Below are 17,951 nucleotides of genomic sequence, written 5' to 3'. Positions count from 1 at the left end.
GAGAGAGAGAGACAGAGAGAGAGACAGAGAGAGGGACAGAGAGAGGGGAGAGAGGAAGATATACAGAGAGAGGAGGGAGAGAGAGAGACAGAGAGAGAGACAGAGAGAGGGACAGAGAGAGGGGAGAGAGGAAGATATACAGAGAGAGGAGGGAGAGAGAGAGACAGAGAGAGGGACAGAGAGAGGGGGGAGAGGAAGATATACAGAGAGAGGAGGGAGAGACAGAGAGAGAGACAGAGAGAGGGGAGAGAGGAAGATATACAGAGAGAGGAGGGAGAGAGAGAGACAGAGAGAGAGACAGAGAGAGGGACAGAGAGAGGGGAGAGAGGAAGATATACAGAGAGAGGAGGGAGAGAGAGAGACAGAGAGAGAGACAGAGAGAGGGACAGAGAGAGGGGAGAGAGGAAGATATACAGAGAGAGGAGGGGGAGAGAGAGACAGAGAGAGGGACAGAGAGAGGGGGAGAGGAAGATATACAGAGAGAGGAGGGAGAGAGAGAGACAGAGAGAGGGGGAGAGGAAGATATAGAGAGAGAGGAGGGAGAGAGAGAGAGAGAGAGACAGAGAGAGAGACAGAGAGAGGGGGAGAGGAAGATATACAGAGAGAGGAGGGAGAGAGAGGGACAGAGAGAGGGGGAGAGGAAGATATACAGAGAGAGGAGGGAGAGAGAGAGACAGAGAGAGGGGGAGAGGAAGATATAGAGAGAGAGGAGGAAGAGAGAGAGACAGAGAGAGGGACAGAGAGAGGGGGGAGAGGAAGATATACAGAGAGAGGAGGGAGAGACAGAGAGAGAGACAGAGAGAGGGGAGAGAGGAAGATATACAGAGAGAGGAGGGAGAGAGAGAGACAGAGAGAGAGACAGAGAGAGGGACAGAGAGAGGGGGGAGAGGGAGATATACAGAGAGAGGAGGGAGAGAGAGACAGAGAGAGAGACAGAGAGAGGGACAGAGAGAGGGGGAGAGGAAGATATACAGAGAGAGGAGGGAGAGAGAGAGACAGAGAGAGGGGGAGAGGAAGATATAGAGAGAGAGGAGGAAGAGAGAGAGACAGAGAGAGGGACAGAGAGAGGGGGGAGAGGAAGATATACAGAGAGAGGAGGGAGAGACAGAGAGAGAGACAGAGAGAGGGGAGAGAGGAAGATATACAGAGAGAGGAGGGAGAGAGAGGGACAGAGAGAGGGGGAGAGGAAGATATAGAGAGAGAGGAGGAAGAGAGAGAGACAGAGAGAGGGACAGAGAGAGGGGGGAGAGGAAGATATACAGAGAGAGGAGGGAGAGACAGAGAGAGAGACAGAGAGAGGGGAGAGAGGAAGATATACAGAGAGAGGAGGGAGAGAGAGAGACAGAGAGAGAGACAGAGAGAGGGACAGAGAGAGGGGGGAGAGGGAGATATACAGAGAGAGGAGGGAGAGAGAGACAGAGAGAGAGACAGAGAGAGGGACAGAGAGAGGGGGAGAGGAAGATATACAGAGAGAGGAGGGAGAGAGAGAGACAGAGAGAGGGGGAGAGGAAGATATAGAGAGAGAGGAGGAAGAGAGAGAGACAGAGAGAGGGACAGAGAGAGGGGGGAGAGGAAGATATAGAGAGAGAGGAGGAAGAGAGAGAGACAGAGAGAGGGACAGAGAGAGGGGGGAGAGGAAGATATACAGAGAGAGGAGGGAGAGACAGAGAGAGAGACAGAGAGAGGGGAGAGAGGAAGATATACAGAGAGAGGAGGGAGAGAGAGGGACAGAGAGAGGGGGAGAGGAAGATATAGAGAGAGAGGAGGAAGAGAGAGAGACAGAGAGAGGGACAGAGAGAGGGGGGAGAGGAAGATATACAGAGAGAGGAGGGAGAGACAGAGAGAGAGACAGAGAGAGGGGAGAGAGGAAGATATACAGAGAGAGGAGGGAGAGAGAGAGACAGAGAGAGAGACAGAGAGAGGGACAGAGAGAGGGGGGAGAGGGAGATATACAGAGAGAGGAGGGAGAGAGAGACAGAGAGAGAGACAGAGAGAGGGACAGAGAGAGGGGGAGAGGAAGATATACAGAGAGAGGAGGGAGAGAGAGAGACAGAGAGAGGGGGAGAGGAAGATATAGAGAGAGAGGAGGAAGAGAGAGAGACAGAGAGAGGGACAGAGAGAGGGGGGAGAGGAAGATATACAGAGAGAGGAGGGAGAGACAGAGAGAGAGACAGAGAGAGGGGAGAGAGGAAGATACACAGAGAGGAGGGAGAGAGAGAGACAGAGAGAGAGACAGAGAGAGGGACAGAGAGAGGGGAGAGAGGAAGATATACAGAGAGAGGAGGGAGAGAGAGAGACAGAGAGAGAGACAGAGAGAGGGGGAGAGGAAGATATAGAGAGAGAGGAGGAAGAGAGAGAGACAGAGAGAGGGACAGAGAGAGGGGGGAGAGGAAGATATACAGAGAGAGGAGGGAGAGACAGAGAGAGAGACAGAGAGAGGGGAGAGAGGAAGATATACAGAGAGAGGAGGGAGAGAGAGAGACAGAGAGAGAGACAGAGAGAGGGACAGAGAGAGGGGGGAGAGGGAGATATACAGAGAGAGGAGGGAGAGAGAGAGACAGAGAGAGAGACAGAGAGAGGGACAGAGAGAGGGGGAGAGGAAGATATACAGAGAGAGGAGGGAGAGAGAGAGACAGAGAGAGAGACAGAGAGAGGGACAGAGAGAGGGGAGAGAGGAAGATATACAGAGAGAGGAGGGAGAGAGAGAGACAGAGAGAGAGACAGAGAGAGGGACAGAGAGAGGGGAGAGAGGAAGATATACAGAGAGAGGAGGGAGAGAGAGAGACAGAGAGAAAGACAGAGAGAGGGACAGAGAGAGGGGGGAGAGGGAGATATACAGAGAGAGGAGGGAGAGAGAGGGAGGGAGGGAGGGGGAGAGAGAGAGAGAGATGTCAAAAGGATTTTGTGGTTCCCGATGTTTTTTAACAACCGGTTCTCTGCCCTAATGACCAGCTGGGTAGGCGTGGCTGGGGGGGGTCATGTGACTGGTGGAAGTGAGTGACATTGAGTTGGCCCCGCCCACCCAGGTTTTGTGGCTCCCGGTGTTTTCTTTTCTGTGGGAAATGGTCCAAATGGCTCTTTGAGTGTTTAAAGTTGCAGACCCCTGGGCTAGAGGGTTGGAAGCATTCCTTGTCATCATGATTTTTGTGATCTAGCAGAGGATGATGGGTTCAGTAATCCCAAGATACTCACAAGAGACCCTGTTTGGCAGAACTCACAAAGAAACTCCCTCCAGGTAGTCCTCGATTTACGACCATGGCAATCGTTGTAAGTAAGAGGCCATAGGTCACCTGTAACTTCGAACGGTCGCTAAATGAGTCGTTCTAAATCGAGGACTACCCATATAGCAAAAGTAGTGGGGGTCCCCAAATGGAGACCTTCCATCCGCCCCAGCCACAAAGGGCAACCCTTAGAGGTGATGGGAGGTGTAGTTAGTGTTGAAATCCAAATTTTTTTACTGCCGGTTCTGTGGGCGTGGCTTGGTGGGCATGGCAGGGGAAGGGTACTGCAAAATCCCCATTCCTTCCCTACTCCTGGGGGAAGGATATTGCAAAATCCCCATTCCCACCCCACTTCTGGGGGAAGGATATTGCAAAATCCCCATTCCCACCCCACTTCTGGGGGAAGGATATTGCAAAATCCCCATTCCCACCCCACTCCTGGGGCCAGCCAGAGGTGGTATCTGCCGGTTCTCCGAACTGCTCAAAATTTCCGCTGCCGGTTCTCCAGAACCTGCCAGAACCTGCTGAGATTTCACTCCTGGGTGTAGTCCATGCAATCTAGAAATATCATGGAAGCCACAGATCTCTTTGGCCAGGGATCCCGCTGAGATCAACTTTCTTGCTTCCCTCCAGAACATCGTGACCAGGGTCACCAGCCTACCCTTGGTCAGCTCTGCGTATGAAGTCTGGTCCTCCGTGTACCAGTATGCCAAGAAGACCTACCCCTGCGTCAACACCGCCTGCAACATTGTGGAAATGGTGGCTGCCGTGGCCGTGGGCAGCGCCCGTGGCGGGGCCCAACCTCTCCTGCCCCATCTTGAACCGCAGAGTGAGTAGTCCAAAGATGTCGCTTTTATAGAGTCCAGTTGGGGTGTTTTCAGCCTCCTCAGAAGGTCGAGCGGTCCAGTTTCAAGCGTCCCTTGGCTGCCGTCAAGTTTCTAGTCCTCGTGATCATGGTGTCTCCCCTGCCACTATTTGTAAACTACAAACAGATAAGAAACCCGAAACCTTTTTGTTAGGAATCTTCACAAAATCTTACCCCAAAGAAATAAAATACTTGTTAACACACATTTTAACGGCAGCAAGGACAATATATGCTAAAAATTGGAAGGCGGAAAAAATCCCAACGGAAGAAGAAATAATAGATAAAGTTACACAATGCGCGGAAATGGACAGACTGACAAAAGAGTTAAAGGAAAAAGAGGACACTGAATTTTATAAAGTCTGGAATAAATGGTATCAATGGCATAGGGCTGTTACGGAAGAAATATAATCAGAAATTAGATAGAACAGACGTACAAATGTGCATATAGTTACTTCCTTATGGGGGAATAAACCTTCAGAAAGAATCTCAGAATGCGAAGGTATAATTATATATTTTTTAATTTGATTTATATGCCGCCCTTCTCCGGAGACTCAGGGCGGCTTACAATGCGTTAAGCAATAGCCTTCATACTTTTGTATATTTATACAAAGTCAGCTTATTGCCCCCACAAACTGGGTCCTCAATTTACCTACCTTAGAAAGGATGGAAGGCTGAGTCAACCTTGAGCCTTGGAGAGATTCGAACTTGCAGTAATTGCAGGCAGCTGGTGTTACTTAACAGTGCTTTAGTCTGCTGAGCCACCAGGCTCAATTTAAACATATAACAAACAGACCAGAAGTCTTAGAGAGTAAAAAGAGAGGAGAGGATAAAGAAGTAATAAGAAACTATTATTTTAGGATTTAAGGGAATAAGAAAACTGTATTACTGAAAAGACCATTACGAAACAGACGCTTCAAATGATTGACTACTTATAACTGTTTAATGTATAATGTATATTTTGTTTTTTGTTTTGCTTTTGTCATTTGTGTTTACTGTGGTTTTTCTTTATCTGTATTAATAAAGTTTATAAATTTTTACCAAAAAAAAAAAAAAGTTTCTAGTCCTCATGCCATTAGCATTTCTTGGGAAACCCACCTCCAGGATTCTGTCTCCTTTTGAAGAGAATGCATTCAGACGTTCTCATTCACCCCCCCTTTTTTTTTCTCTTCTGCTTGGCAGTTTAATTCAGGGGGGTTTATTACCTCCTGCAAACCCCTCTCCCCTCCAAAGGGGGCTGAATTCGTTGATCAAACAAGTGAGCAGAACTTTTTGCTCTCTGGGGTAAAGCTTGGAAGCCCTCAGTCTGTGCAATTACAGATTAACTGAGTTGGACGGGACCTTTTAGGTCATCTAGTCCAACCCCTACTCAAGCGGAAGACCCTACGTCACGAAAACCTTTTAACAAAAATCCTTGTTTGCAAATGGCTAAAACAACCTTTTAAAGAAATCTGAACTCATTTATTTATTTATTTATTTTTATTTATTAATTAAATTTATATACCGCCCTTCTCCCGAAGGACTCAGGGCGGTGGACAGCCGGAATTAAGATACATATAATATAAAAGTTAAAAATAACTAAAATAAATTAAATCGATCGGCCTCCCAATTTAAAACCCCACATCTATACAATTTAAAAAACTAACCCATAAGACCTTTTAGGCTAGGCCGGCTTGGTGGAATAAAAAAGTCTTCAGGGCCTTACGGAAAGTACGGAGGTCCGGGATCAGTCGTTAGATTTAGAATTCACGTCTCATGTTTTTCCTCCATTTAATTACTGGTGGTTTTTTTTAAAAAAAAAAAAACTAACCCAATCCACTTTTCTTTTATAAAAAGAGGATGTTTTCAGCCAAATAGGAACCTTTTTAGCTCTTTTTTTCCCCACAGGAATCAAGAAATGGAAGAGCTAAATCCATTTTAACTCAATCGTCATAGATTAGGGGACGTGGCTTTCTTTTTAATCTGAAAGAATACCAGCGTTTCCGACTGAAACAGATGAGGCTGGTTGGACTTTAAAAGTTTAAAAATGTTTTTTTTTTTTGCCCCCTTCTATCCTAGTTGCAACCGTGAACGAATATGCTTGCAAAGGATTGGACAGACTGGAGAAAAAACTGCCAATTCTTCAACAACCAACTTACCAGGTATGATAAATCAGCAAAAGTTCCCAAAAACACACCTTGCTGGCTGGGGAATTCTGGGAGTTGAAGTCCACACATCTTAAAAGTTGCTCCAGATTGAGAAACATTGCTCTAGGTGGGAAACGATGGCCCCCCCTTTTTAAAATTTGATTTATATGCCACCCTTCTCCGGAGACTCAGGGCGGCTTACAATGCGTTAAGCAATAGCCTTCATACTTTTGTATATTTATACAAAGTCAGCTTATTGCCCCCACAATCCGGGTCCTCATTTCACCTACCTTAGAAAGGATGGAAGGCTGAGTCAACCTTGAGCCTGGTGAGATTCGAACTTACAGTAATTGCAGACAGCTGGTGTTAATCACAATGCTACCAGTCTGCTGAGCCACCAGGCCCTTTAAGACTGATGGACTTCAATTCCCAGAATTCCTGAGGCAGCCATGCTGGTTCTGGAATTCTGGGAGTTGAAGTCCACCAGTCTTAAAGGGGCCTATCGTTTCCCACCCCTGTTCTAGAACAGGGGTCTGCAACCCGCAGCTCTGGAGCCGCATGTGGCTCTTTAATCCTTCTGCGGCGGCTCCTTGTCGCTCAAAACATGCGTCACGACCACCAATGTACGACCCCTGCCAGCACGCGATTTATTGAGCTTTTTGATCCATCGTTTTTTTTTAGTTCAAAATGTTTTTGTTGCATGCAGAAATCAAAATTTGTTTTCTCTGTAGCAGTTCATTGATTACATAAATTTATTTATTTATTTATTTATTTATTTATTTATTTATTTATTTATTTATTTAAAATTTGTATACCGCCCTTCTCCTACTGGACTCAGGGCGGTGTACAGCCAAAATAAAAACATCCCAATACAAAATTTAAAATTTGTTAAAAGAATTACACAACTTTGGCCTAAATTTAAAATCCTGACTAAAGCCCTTAGACAATTAAAAATCTAACATCTCAAAAAAAAAGTGTGTGTGGGGGGGTTACGCCAGCCCTGCTTGGTGAAAAAGAAAGGTTTTTAGGGCACGGTGAAAAGCCTGGAGATCTGGTATCCTTCGTATCTCCGGGGGCAAATGGTTCCAGAGGGCAGGAGCTGCCACAGAGAAGGCCCTCCCCCTGGGGGTCGCCAGCCGACACTGCCTGGCTGACGGCACCCTGAGGAGTCCCTCTCCGTGGGAGTGTACTGGCTGGTGGGAGGCTATCGGCGGCAGAAGGCGGTCCCGCAAATACCCAGGCCCTAAGCCATGGAGCGCTTTAAAGGTGGTAACCCAGTGGTGGGTTCGTCCCGGTTCGGTCTGGTTCGGCCGAGCCGGTAGCGGTGACGATATGATCAAACCGGTTCTCCCCCCCTCCCCCTCACGTTATTCTTACCTTTTATTTGGCCCCACCCCCAATCTATTGCTGCCTCCTGAGTCCCAGCTGATGACTAGAGGGAAAAAAACTGTTTAAACTCTTGCCTTCAAAGGGCCGCCCTACAGCTGATCAGTGTTAAAAGCAAACAAATGAGTCGGGCCGTAAGTGCGAGGACTGGTCGTAAGTGCAAGGACCTTCTAGAAATGACTGACCAGCTAGCCACACCCACCTAGTCACATGACCTCCGAGCCACACCCACAAAATAAGCCACGCCCATAGAACCAGTAGTAGAAAAATTTAGAACCCACCCCTGTGGTAACCAATACCTTGAAGCGCACCCGGAAGACCACCGAAAGCCAGTGCAGCTCACACAGGAGAGCTATCACATGGGAGCGCCCCCTCGCTCCCATAATCCCCTGCGCGGCCGCATTCTGCACCAGTTGGAGCCTCCGGGTGCTCCTCAAGGGGAGCCCCATGTAGAGAGCATTGCAGTAGTCCAGGCAGGAAGTGACAAGTGCCTGAGTGACTGTGCGTAAGGAGTCCCGATCCAGATAGGGACGCAATTGTCGAATCAGGCGAACCTGATGAAAAGCCCCCCTGGCCACGGCCGTCACATGCTCTTCTAAAGACAGCTGTGCATCCAGGAGGACGCCCAAGTTGCGAGCCCTCTATGCAACACACTATAGTTTTTTTATACATAGCATAAAGGTAAAAAACGATATACGCAGGGTTATCTTCATTTTAGATGTCAAAAGGTTTTTGTGGCTCCCGGTGTTTTCTTTTCTGTGGGAAAATGGGTCCAAATGGCTCTTTGAGCGTTTAAGGTTGCCGATCCCTGTTCTAGACGATTGAAACTACAGGTTAGTGGTGGGTTTCAAAATTTTTTACTATCGGTTCTGTGGGTGTGGCTTGGTGGGCGTGGCATGAGTAGTTCGGAGAACCGGTAGTAAAAATTCTGCCCCCATCTATTCTCTGCCTCCTGAGTTCCAGCTGATTGGGAGGGAATGGGGATTTTACAGTACCTTCCCCTGGAGTGGGGTGGGAATGGAGATTTTACAATATCCTTCCTCTGCCACGCCCACCAAGCCATGCCATGCCACGCCCACCAAGCCACACCCACAAACCCGGTAGTAAAAAATTTTGAAACCCACCACTGATGGGGACACTCCAACGGTCATAAATCTGAAATACGGTCATAAATCCCTTTTTTCAGTGCCGTGGTAACTTTGAAAGGTCACTAAACGAACTGTTGTAAATAGAGGACTACCTGTAATTCTCATCTGCTCCACAGGATAAGGTTAGATAAATAGGACAAAAAATGAACGTGGCTATAGATTAGATATTTATGGGACCTTACTGCAAGGATGTGCAGTAAACTCGTCACTGGAGTTTTTCGTCATATAGTGAATCAGTGCAATCCGCAGAGGGTTGGACTTGATGACCTCGGCGCTCCCTTTCAACCCCATAGTTCCAGAGATTCTTTTTAAAAAGGTACAATTAAAAGACGAGGGAGGAAAGAAACAGGGTGCAAAGCACATTTTCCCCAGCAATTAACATCCGGATAAGCAGGAAATTGAATCCGATAAAGAAGCAATGAAGGAATTCCACCTCAGGGGATGGCCAAGTTCCTATCATCTATCAAGCACCTTGTAATATATTATAATATCTATAAACAGATCATGATAGGAAAAAAAAATGACCTGCAAACTTCACTCCTACGTGCGCTGATGATGTAACCTAGCATGGTAATGAGATGTCTGCAGGAAAAACACCAAGTTTAGAGAACCCCAAAGATCTAACATGTATTTGGAAATGCAGGTATTCCTCTACTTACAACTGTAATGCAGCCAGCTCATGACAGGCGTAAGCCATGACAGTCGTAAAGCAGGTCGGTCGCATGATTCCCCCCGATTTTATGACTTTTTTGAGGCAGTCATTAAATGAACATGGCAGTTGTTAAATGAATGTCGAGGTCATTAGGCGAACCCACAGCTTGCTATGGGTGAAATTTTGCCCAAAAACGGGAGGTAACTTCTATTTTTTGACAAAAGTGTTGTGAACCACAGTCAAACAGCTATACATGTCACTCAACCGACCTGTTTTACGACCATCATGACAAGCAGCTGCAATATGGTCATAAGTTGAGGACTCCTTAAGGGAGGGATGTGACTGTCTGAATTTCAGAATTGGGTTGTAACTTCCTTTTTTACAGGCAGGTCGTAACTTTAAACAGTTGCTAAGTGATTGGTCGTAACTCCAAGTATATATTACAAGTCACTTTCCTTTCTGATTTTACTTGGGAGTTTTCCAACTCAACAATTTTCTGGTTCTTGCACAAATATTAGGAGGTCATTTGCAGGTTGTGTGAGATCAGGGGTCACCAACTGGTGGTCCGCGAGAAAATTTTGGTGGTCCGCAGAAAAATTATTTGCATTTTTTATATTGCACTAAATCAGGAGTCCTCAAACTCCGGCCCCTGGAACGGATACGTGCAATGAACGTTTGTGTTGCTGCAGAGAGTCTCCCCCTTTGGGGTCTTTTTGTGTGGGTCGGAGGGGGGGAGAAATTCCGACTCGGGGTCTGCTTCGGCCTCCTGGTGTGGGGCTTTGGGCGAAGGCTGGAGGGAAGAGCCACTGGTGGCAAAGAGCCGGAGGGCCTCGTTCCAGTGGGACTGCATCATGGCCTGGAACTGGCTGACCATCTCAGCCCACTGAGCCTCTCAGTGCCTATACCTGGCCTTGCACTCCCGCAGGTCTTCTCTCTGCTTGGAAAGCCTATGCTCCTAGTCCTCAGTGAGGTGCTTCTGCTGAGCCTCCTTCTCGGTCAGATCCAATTTGAACTGAGCTCTTTTGCCAACTCTTCATCTTAGTGGCTGCTTAGCTCCAACTCCTACTCCCTGTTGGGGCCCTAAGGAGCCCGGGAGGGCAGGCGAGGAGAAGCTAGGAGGGGCAAGTAGATGCCGGCGAGGCACCCCTCAATGTGAGTGACATCAAGTTGGCCACGCCCACCCAGTCACATGACCACCTAGCCACGCCCATCCAGCCGGTCATTAGGCAGATCATATTAGTGGTCCGCGGGATTTAAAATGATGAATTTAGTGGTCCCTGAGGTCCAAAATGTTGGTGACCCCTGTGTTAGATGACTGGCCAACCTTGGTGGCTCCAAGACAAAGTCCCCAAATTTTGGGATTTGAAGGTCCTAGAGATAGTTCCATCTTGGACTTTGACGAGAGACCTTCCTTGCAATTGAATTTCCACCCAATTGTTCTCGCTCGGCCTTTGATCTTCTACCCCTCCTTCTTCTAGGTCTTCGAAGACGGTGTCACCTTGACCAGGTCAGTGGTTTCATCCACCGTCCATGCCGCTGGTGAAGCCAAGGGCCGCATGACCCAGAGAGTGACCAAAGCGGTTGACCTTACCAGGGACATTGTTCAGGACAGCATCGCCTTGACCAAATCTGTGGTGAGCACCACCGTCAACACGGCCCTGAACGTCGCCAATGAAGCCAAGGGTCTCGTGACTCACCGAGCAGCTGACGTGGTCAACCTGGGCAAGGAGACCGTCAACGACGGCGTTGACCTTACTCGATCGGTGGTGTCCAACACGGTCAAGGCCGCCCGTCAAGTGCAGAGCTCTGGGGCTCTCCAAGAAGGCGTGGAGATGGCAACTTTGTTCAGGCAAGCCGTGGCCAGCGGAGTGGACAGCATGTTGGATAAGACGGAAGAGATGGTGGATTATTACCTCCCCATGTCAGAAGAAGAACTCGGTAAGAGCAGAGGCACCGTCTTTCTCAAGGTGTAAATCAACATGTTGCAATCCACCATCCGTAAGAAACCAGATTAGGGGCACCCAAGCAGCTTCTGAAGTCAATTTTCCAAAAATCTGTCTTCCTTCCTTCCTTCCTTCCTTCCTTCCTTCCTTCCTTCCTTCCTTCCTCTTTCATACCTTCCTCCTTTTTCCTTGTATTTCCTTCCTACTTTCCTTTTTCCTTCCTTCCTTTTTCATTTTTTCCTTCCTTCCTTTTTCATTTTTCTTACCTTCCTTTCCTTCTTTTTCTTTCTCATTTTTTCCTTCCTTCCTTCCTTTTTTCTTCCTTCCTTCCTTCCTTCCTTTCCTATCTCTGTTCCTCCTTCCTTCCCACTTTCATATCTTCCTCCTTTCCCTTATATTTCCTTCCTCCTTTCCTTTTTCCTTCCTTCTTTCCTTTTTCTTCCTTTTTCATTTTTTCCCTTCCTTTTTCTTTTTTTCATTCTTTCCTTCCTTTTTCATTGTTTCCTTCCTTCCTTCTTTTTTCATTTTTTCTTCCTTCCTTTCCTTTTCTTCCTTCTTTTCCTTTCTTTCTTCCTTCCTTCCTTCCTTAATTCCTTCCTTAATTCCTTTCTTTCCTTCCTCTGTTCCTCCTTCCTTCCTTCTTTCCCACGTTCATACCTTCCTCCTTTCCCTTGTATTTCCTACTTTCCTTTTTCCTGCCTTCCTTCCTTTTTCCTTTTTTCCTTCCTTCCTTCCTTATTTTTCCTGCCTTCCTTCCTTTTTTCTTTCTTTCTTTTTCATTTTTTCTTCCCTTCCTTTTTCATTGTTTCCTTCCTTTTTTCATTTTTCGTTCCTTTCTTCCTCCCTTTTTTCTTTTTCTTTCTTTCTTTCCCATTTTTTCTTCCTTCCTTCCTTTCTCTTTCTTTCTTTCTTTCTTTCTCATTTTTTCCTTCCTTCCCCATCTTGTCAGCCACTCATCTCATCTGCAGGCAACTCATCAGGCAAGCAAGCGAGAGCAATTGACCTTGTAAAATACTGACGTGAGAACGAAAAAGCTGGGATGAATGGGGGGCAGTGGTGTTTTTTTGAAACCATCCATGGGAGGGAGGGGCTGATCCTTCCTGGGGTCGGAGGGGGCCTCTTCACACCCGCTTTGTCCTCCCTGCAGCCCAGCTGGCCAACCAGGTCCAAGGCGTCAGCACGGCCTCCATAGACGAGCAGCGGAGAGAGCAGAGTTATTTCGTCCGCCTGGGCTCCCTCTCCAGCAAATTCCGTTCCCGAGTCTACCGGCATTCCTTGAATCGGCTTCATGTGGTCCAGGAAAACACTCAGGACTTGCTCGGCCAGCTCCAGAATGTGATAAACTTGGTAAGCCTGGCCATGGGTTCAAATCATCCAGGACGCAGTGCAATAAAAAAAGCCAACAGAGTTCTGGGCTGCATCAACAGAGGGAGAGAATCAAGATCATGTAAAGCAGTGTTTCTCAACCTTGGAAGCTTGAAGATGGGTGGACTTCAACTCCCAGAATCCCCCAGCCAGCGCTGCTGGCTGGGGGATTCTGGGAGTTGAAGTCCACCCATCTTCAAGCTACCAAGGTTGAGAAACACTGATGTAAAGTGTTAGTACCTCTTTATAAGGCCTTGGTAAGGCCACACTTGGAATATTGCATCCAGTTTTGGTCGCCACGATATAAAAAAAGATGTTGAGACTCTGGGAAGTGCAGAGAAGAGCAACAAAGATGATTAGGGGACTGGAGGCTAAAACATATGAAGAACGGTTGCAGGAACTGGGTATGTCTAGTGTGATGGAAAGAAGGACTAGGGGAGACATGATAGCAGTCTTCCAAAAGAGCCTTGGTGGGGCAGCAGACTAAAGCGCTGTTAAGTAGCACCAGCTGCCTGCCATTACTGCAAGTTCCAATCTCACCAGGCTCAAGGTTGACTCAACCTTCCATCCTTCCGAGGTAGGTAAAATGAGGACCCGGATTGTGGGGGCAATAAGTTGACTTTGTATAAAAAAGAACGCCGCTTAAGGGGCCCCCCGAAAGCCCTACTAAGCAGGTATCTACAAAAGTATGAAGGCTATTGCTTAACGCATTGTAAGCCGCCCTGAGTCTCCGGAGAAGGGCGGCATATAAACCGAACCAATAAATAAATAAATAAATAAATAAATAAATAAATAAATAAATAAATAAATAAATAAATAAATAATTAATAAATAAATAAATAAATAAATAAATAGATAGATAAATAAATAAATAAATAAATAAATAAATAAATAAATAACTCAGGGGCTGCCCCAAAGAAGAGGGAGTCAAGCTATTCTCTAAAGCACCTCAGGACAGGACAAGAAGCAATGGGTGGAAACTAATCCAGGAGAGAAGCAACTTAGAACTAAGGAGGAATTCTCTGACTGTGAGAACAATTAACTAGTAGAAGAGACTAGTTAAGAGACTCTTAACTAGTAGAAGAGACTGGACAGCCATTTGTATGGAACGGCGTAGGGCCTCCTGCCTCAGCCGAGGGTTGGACTAGAAGACCTCCAAGGTCCCTTCCAACTCTGTTATTTTATTCTGTTCCAATCCAAGGTCCAGGTAGTCCACGGTTCGTTTAGTGACCATTCAAAGTTACAATGGCACTGGGGAAAAAAATGACTTATGATCATTTTTCACACTTACGACCGTTGCAGCATGCCCATGGTCATTGGGGATTTTTGGGGGTATAGTTGCGTGACAATGTGTGATTTATAACGACCATCACGATTTACAATAGAAATTGCAGGTTCAATTACAGTCGTAGGTTGAGGGCTGTGTGCATTGATGTAGCTTAACAGCTGAATATTATTGCATTGTTTCCTTCAATTGTTTTTATTTCTGCTTTTCTGGCAGGTGGAACATTTGAAAGACAGCGCCGGGAGTCAGTTCCAGGAAGCACAACAGAAACTTACCCAAATTTTGCTCAAATGGACCCAAATTCAGCCAGAAGAGGATCGGGAAAGAAGAGAGAAAGAAAACTCCCCACAACAGGTAGTTATGCAACAGGTAGCTCTCAATTTAGCAGGGGGTTGGATTAGAAGACCTCCAAGTCAGGGGTGGGTTCTAAATTTTTTTACTACCAGTTCTGTGGGGTGTGGCTTATTTTGTGGGTGTGGCTTGGTGGGGGTAATGGGGTGGGCGTGGCCATCTTTTTTTTTTTTTACTTTTAAAAGCGTTTTTTCTACAACCTTAAGAGGTTGCAGGAAAAAAATGCTTTTAGAAGCCTCTGACGATCAGGCAAATCTGCTGGGATCGCCAGAGGCTTTTAAAGGGATTTTTTTTCAGCTGAAGAGGTTGCAGAAAAAATGCTTCCAGAAGCCTCTGATGATCCCAGCTGAGCCGCGCGATCATCAGAGGCTTTTTTTAAAAAAACTTTTAAAAGCATTTTTTCCAGCCGAAGAGGTTGTAGAAAAAATGCTTTTAAAAGTTTTTTTTTAAAAAAAGTCTCTGATGAGGTGGGCGGGGTAAGCGAGTGGCGAGCGGGCCAGGGACCGGTTTGGGGGCGTGGCCAGCCAAAGTTATTACCGGTTCTCCAAACTACTGAAAATTTTTATTACCAGTTCTTGCGAACCAGTGCAAACCAGGAGCAACCCAACACGGCTCCAGGTCCCTTCCAACTCTGTTATTCTGTTATGACCAGTTACATTTATTGCATGTTCAACCAAAGCTGGCTAGGGAATTCTGGGAGTTGGAGTCCACCCATCTTAAAGCATTGCTGGCTGGGGAATTCTGGGAGTTGAAGTCCACCCATTTTAAAGTTACTGAGGTTGAGAAACACTCTCATAAAGACTAAGGGGGCTCAGGAACATGGGTGCGCGTGTACCTCAACATTATCTCTATCAGCTTGCTGCAGCTTTTCACTTCGGCCTTCCCTGCAGAAGCCAGGAGCGTAGCTGGCTGGGGAATTCTGGGAGTTGAAGTCCGCCCATCTTCCAGAGGCCATCTTTGAAAAACAAAAAATACTGGTTTATTTACAAGTCGCGATCCCAAAGCTGTGTTCACGCATCTGACTTAGCCCTGTTGTAATGCAACACTTTAGGGACGCGGTGGCTCAGTGGCTAAGATGCTGAGCTTGTCGATTGAAAGGTCGGCAGTTCAGCGGTTCGAATCCCTGGTGCCGCATAACGGGGTGAGCTCCTGTTACTTCTCCCACCTTCTGCCAACCTAGCAGTTCGAAAGCACGTAAAAAATGCAAGTAGAAAAATAGGGACCACCTTTGGTGGGAAGGGAACAGCGTTCCGTGCGCCTTCGGCATTTAATCATGCCGGCCACATGACCATGGAGACGTCTTCGGACAGTGCTGGCTCTTTGGCTTTGAAACAGAGATGAGCACCGCCCCCTAGAGTCGGGAACGACTAGCACATATGTGCGAGGGAAACCTTTACCTTTAATGCACCGTTTGTCCTCTGCAGGTCGAGTCGGCGACTTTCGCCATGTTAAGATCCCTCATCCAAGATCTCAGCCCTGCTTACACTTGGCTGATGTCCACCGTCGAAGTGCTGCCCAGGAGCCTCCGCGAAAGAGTGGACCAAACTCAAAGCAATCTCCACCACCTCCACCGCTCCTTCTCTTCCGCCGAGTCCTTCCACGATCTGCCTTCCGGCTTCCTCGCCCAGAGTCAGGAGATGATCGTCCAAGCCCGGGACGTTCTCCACATGTTGGCGGAACACCTGGTCCAGATCACTCCTCTGAATTGGATCGTGGGGCCCTTCCGATCCCAGGAAGGAGGGTCGGGAACCTCCCGGGGAGAGAGCAGGAGAGGGCGACAGAAGGAGACGGGCAAAGACGTCAGGGCATCCCCGTCGGAGAAGGTGGCAGTCAAGAAGATGAAGAGGATAGAGGACACAACCGAGGTGGACCCGAGAGAGTCCACGGAGGCAATAGGGGCCTTGAAGGAGCTGCTAGCGGGCTCCGAGGGGGCCCCCCAAGAGAAGAACTAGGAGAAGAGAGCAGCAAAGACCCCCGTGCCCGTACGAAGTCTCCAGGGGTATCCACAAGGCATGGTTCGAAGTCTCAAGATGGCGACCACAACAGAGCTTTGATGGCCTCGTTGGTCATCCACCATCTTCTCTGACCACACCCTGCGGACATCCCTGGGAGCATCTGAACGTCCCGGCAAGCGGCCCTAAAAGTTTTGCCGTCCTTCCTCCTGGAGGGACAGGGTTCCCCAACCACCATGCCCTCCACCCCAACCCCCACCCCCTATGATGCTGGAGGCCTTTCCCCCAAAAAGCAGATGAAGGAGAGACCCATTTCCAAGAGGGGAACTTCCCGTCTCTGTGAAAAGAGAAACAGGAAAGCTAAAAGCTTCCCGAGAGATAGATCTGCTTGGATCCATTTTTTCCTTCTTCCCCAAAGGGACCCAGATCTTCCCCAGGGGAGGGTGCTGGAGAGGCTAATTTCTCCCCTCAAAGCGTGGGGATCCATTTTGTTAATTTCCAAAGAAGCTTTTCTTAAGACTTCGGCTTTAAGTCAGAACTGCAACCAAAAAAGGGAGTCAGGAATCAGAGTTGGGGAGAAGAGATGGGTTAGCTGTTATTTATTTAAACCAGGGGTCAGCAACCTGCAGCTCTGGAGCCGCATGTGGCTCTTTCACCCCTCTGCTGCGGCTTCCTGTCACTCAAAATATGCATCACAACCGCTAATGTGCGACACCCACCGGAATGCGATTTATTGAGCTTTTCGACCCCCGGTAGGCCAACCATGGATAAATCCAAGAAAAGAAAAGTTCCAGAAGAAAACAGAACATTTAATTCAACTCCATATGCTAGTTTTGTGGCCGCTCAAGAAATAGTCAGGCACGGGAAGGGTTTTGTGGCTCCCGGTGTTTTCTTTTCTGTGGGAAACGGGTCCAAATGGCTCTTTGAGTTTTTAAAGTTGCGGACCCCTGATTTAGACTTATATGTCAGAGAAAGAAACAATTATCTTTCTTTCCCCATTTCTCTTGAAACATGTTATTCTCTAATTAAGCAGTAGGCATAGCACCCATTTCCAAGGAAGGAACAGACATCTTGGAAAAGGAATTAAATTTCCTTGTATAGCCAAGCGCCTAGTCCTCATTACTGCAGAGATGAGCTTGTCAATGAGTGTAGGGCTGGGCAATCGAGGGCAAAGACGGACTTGAAGATGATATTTGAAGGCAGGCGGAAGAAATGGTGATGTTATTTAACTCGGGGTGGGTCAGGAGGGGGAGTTCGGAATGGGTCCAGCTGAATTTCCATGATGCTAAGCTTTGAGCATTTTCCAGGGGTCCTTCTTTGGTGTCCACACTGTCGGAAAATAAAATTTTAAAAATATGTATGCCCGTTTCCATCATCTTTTGCAGTAGGGGAGTTTGTGGGGATTTGGAGGGTGAATTTAAAAAAACAGCATTTAATACAGTAGAGAGGAGATGGGTGGGCTTTGATTTAGAGCATGCCAGTTCTCAAGATAGCATGGATTGGTAGGGAAGTCCATCTGAAGGCACCAGATTAGGGGAAGGGTCTATTGATGGAGGGATGGAGGGATGAGTGGGTGGGTGGATGGATGGATGGAAAGGTGGAGGGATGAATGAATAGATGGAGGAATGGGTGGAGGGATGGAGGGAGAGGTGGGTGGAGG

The 17,951-nt window shown here is 47.4% G+C and overlaps 1 protein-coding gene across 1 annotated transcript in view; it reads left to right on the top strand.

The window, feature by feature from the left end:
• The window catches only part of LOC148116327 (perilipin-3-like), a 33,355-nt gene extending 15,706 nt beyond the window's left edge, over positions 1–17,649 (top strand). The window contains exons 3-8 of the mRNA XM_087895511.1: positions 3,855–4,050; positions 6,142–6,224; positions 10,874–11,333; positions 12,486–12,685; positions 14,205–14,342; positions 15,764–17,649. Of these exons, the coding sequence (XP_087751637.1) occupies positions 3,855–4,050; positions 6,142–6,224; positions 10,874–11,333; positions 12,486–12,685; positions 14,205–14,342; positions 15,764–16,291 (1,605 nt within the window). The 3' untranslated portion in view covers positions 16,292–17,649. The remainder of the gene's footprint in view (positions 1–3,854; positions 4,051–6,141; positions 6,225–10,873; positions 11,334–12,485; positions 12,686–14,204; positions 14,343–15,763) is intronic.
• Positions 17,650–17,951: the final 302 nt, after the last annotated feature.

This window comes from Pantherophis guttatus, chromosome 1, assembly GCF_059756535.1.
Source record: "Pantherophis guttatus breed Tessera chromosome 1, ASM5975653v1, whole genome shotgun sequence".
Classification (NCBI taxonomy): Eukaryota; Metazoa; Chordata; class Lepidosauria; order Squamata; family Colubridae; genus Pantherophis; species Pantherophis guttatus.
The sequence above is the reverse complement of the archived record's forward strand: the minus strand, read 5'-3'. Positions and strand labels throughout refer to the sequence as shown.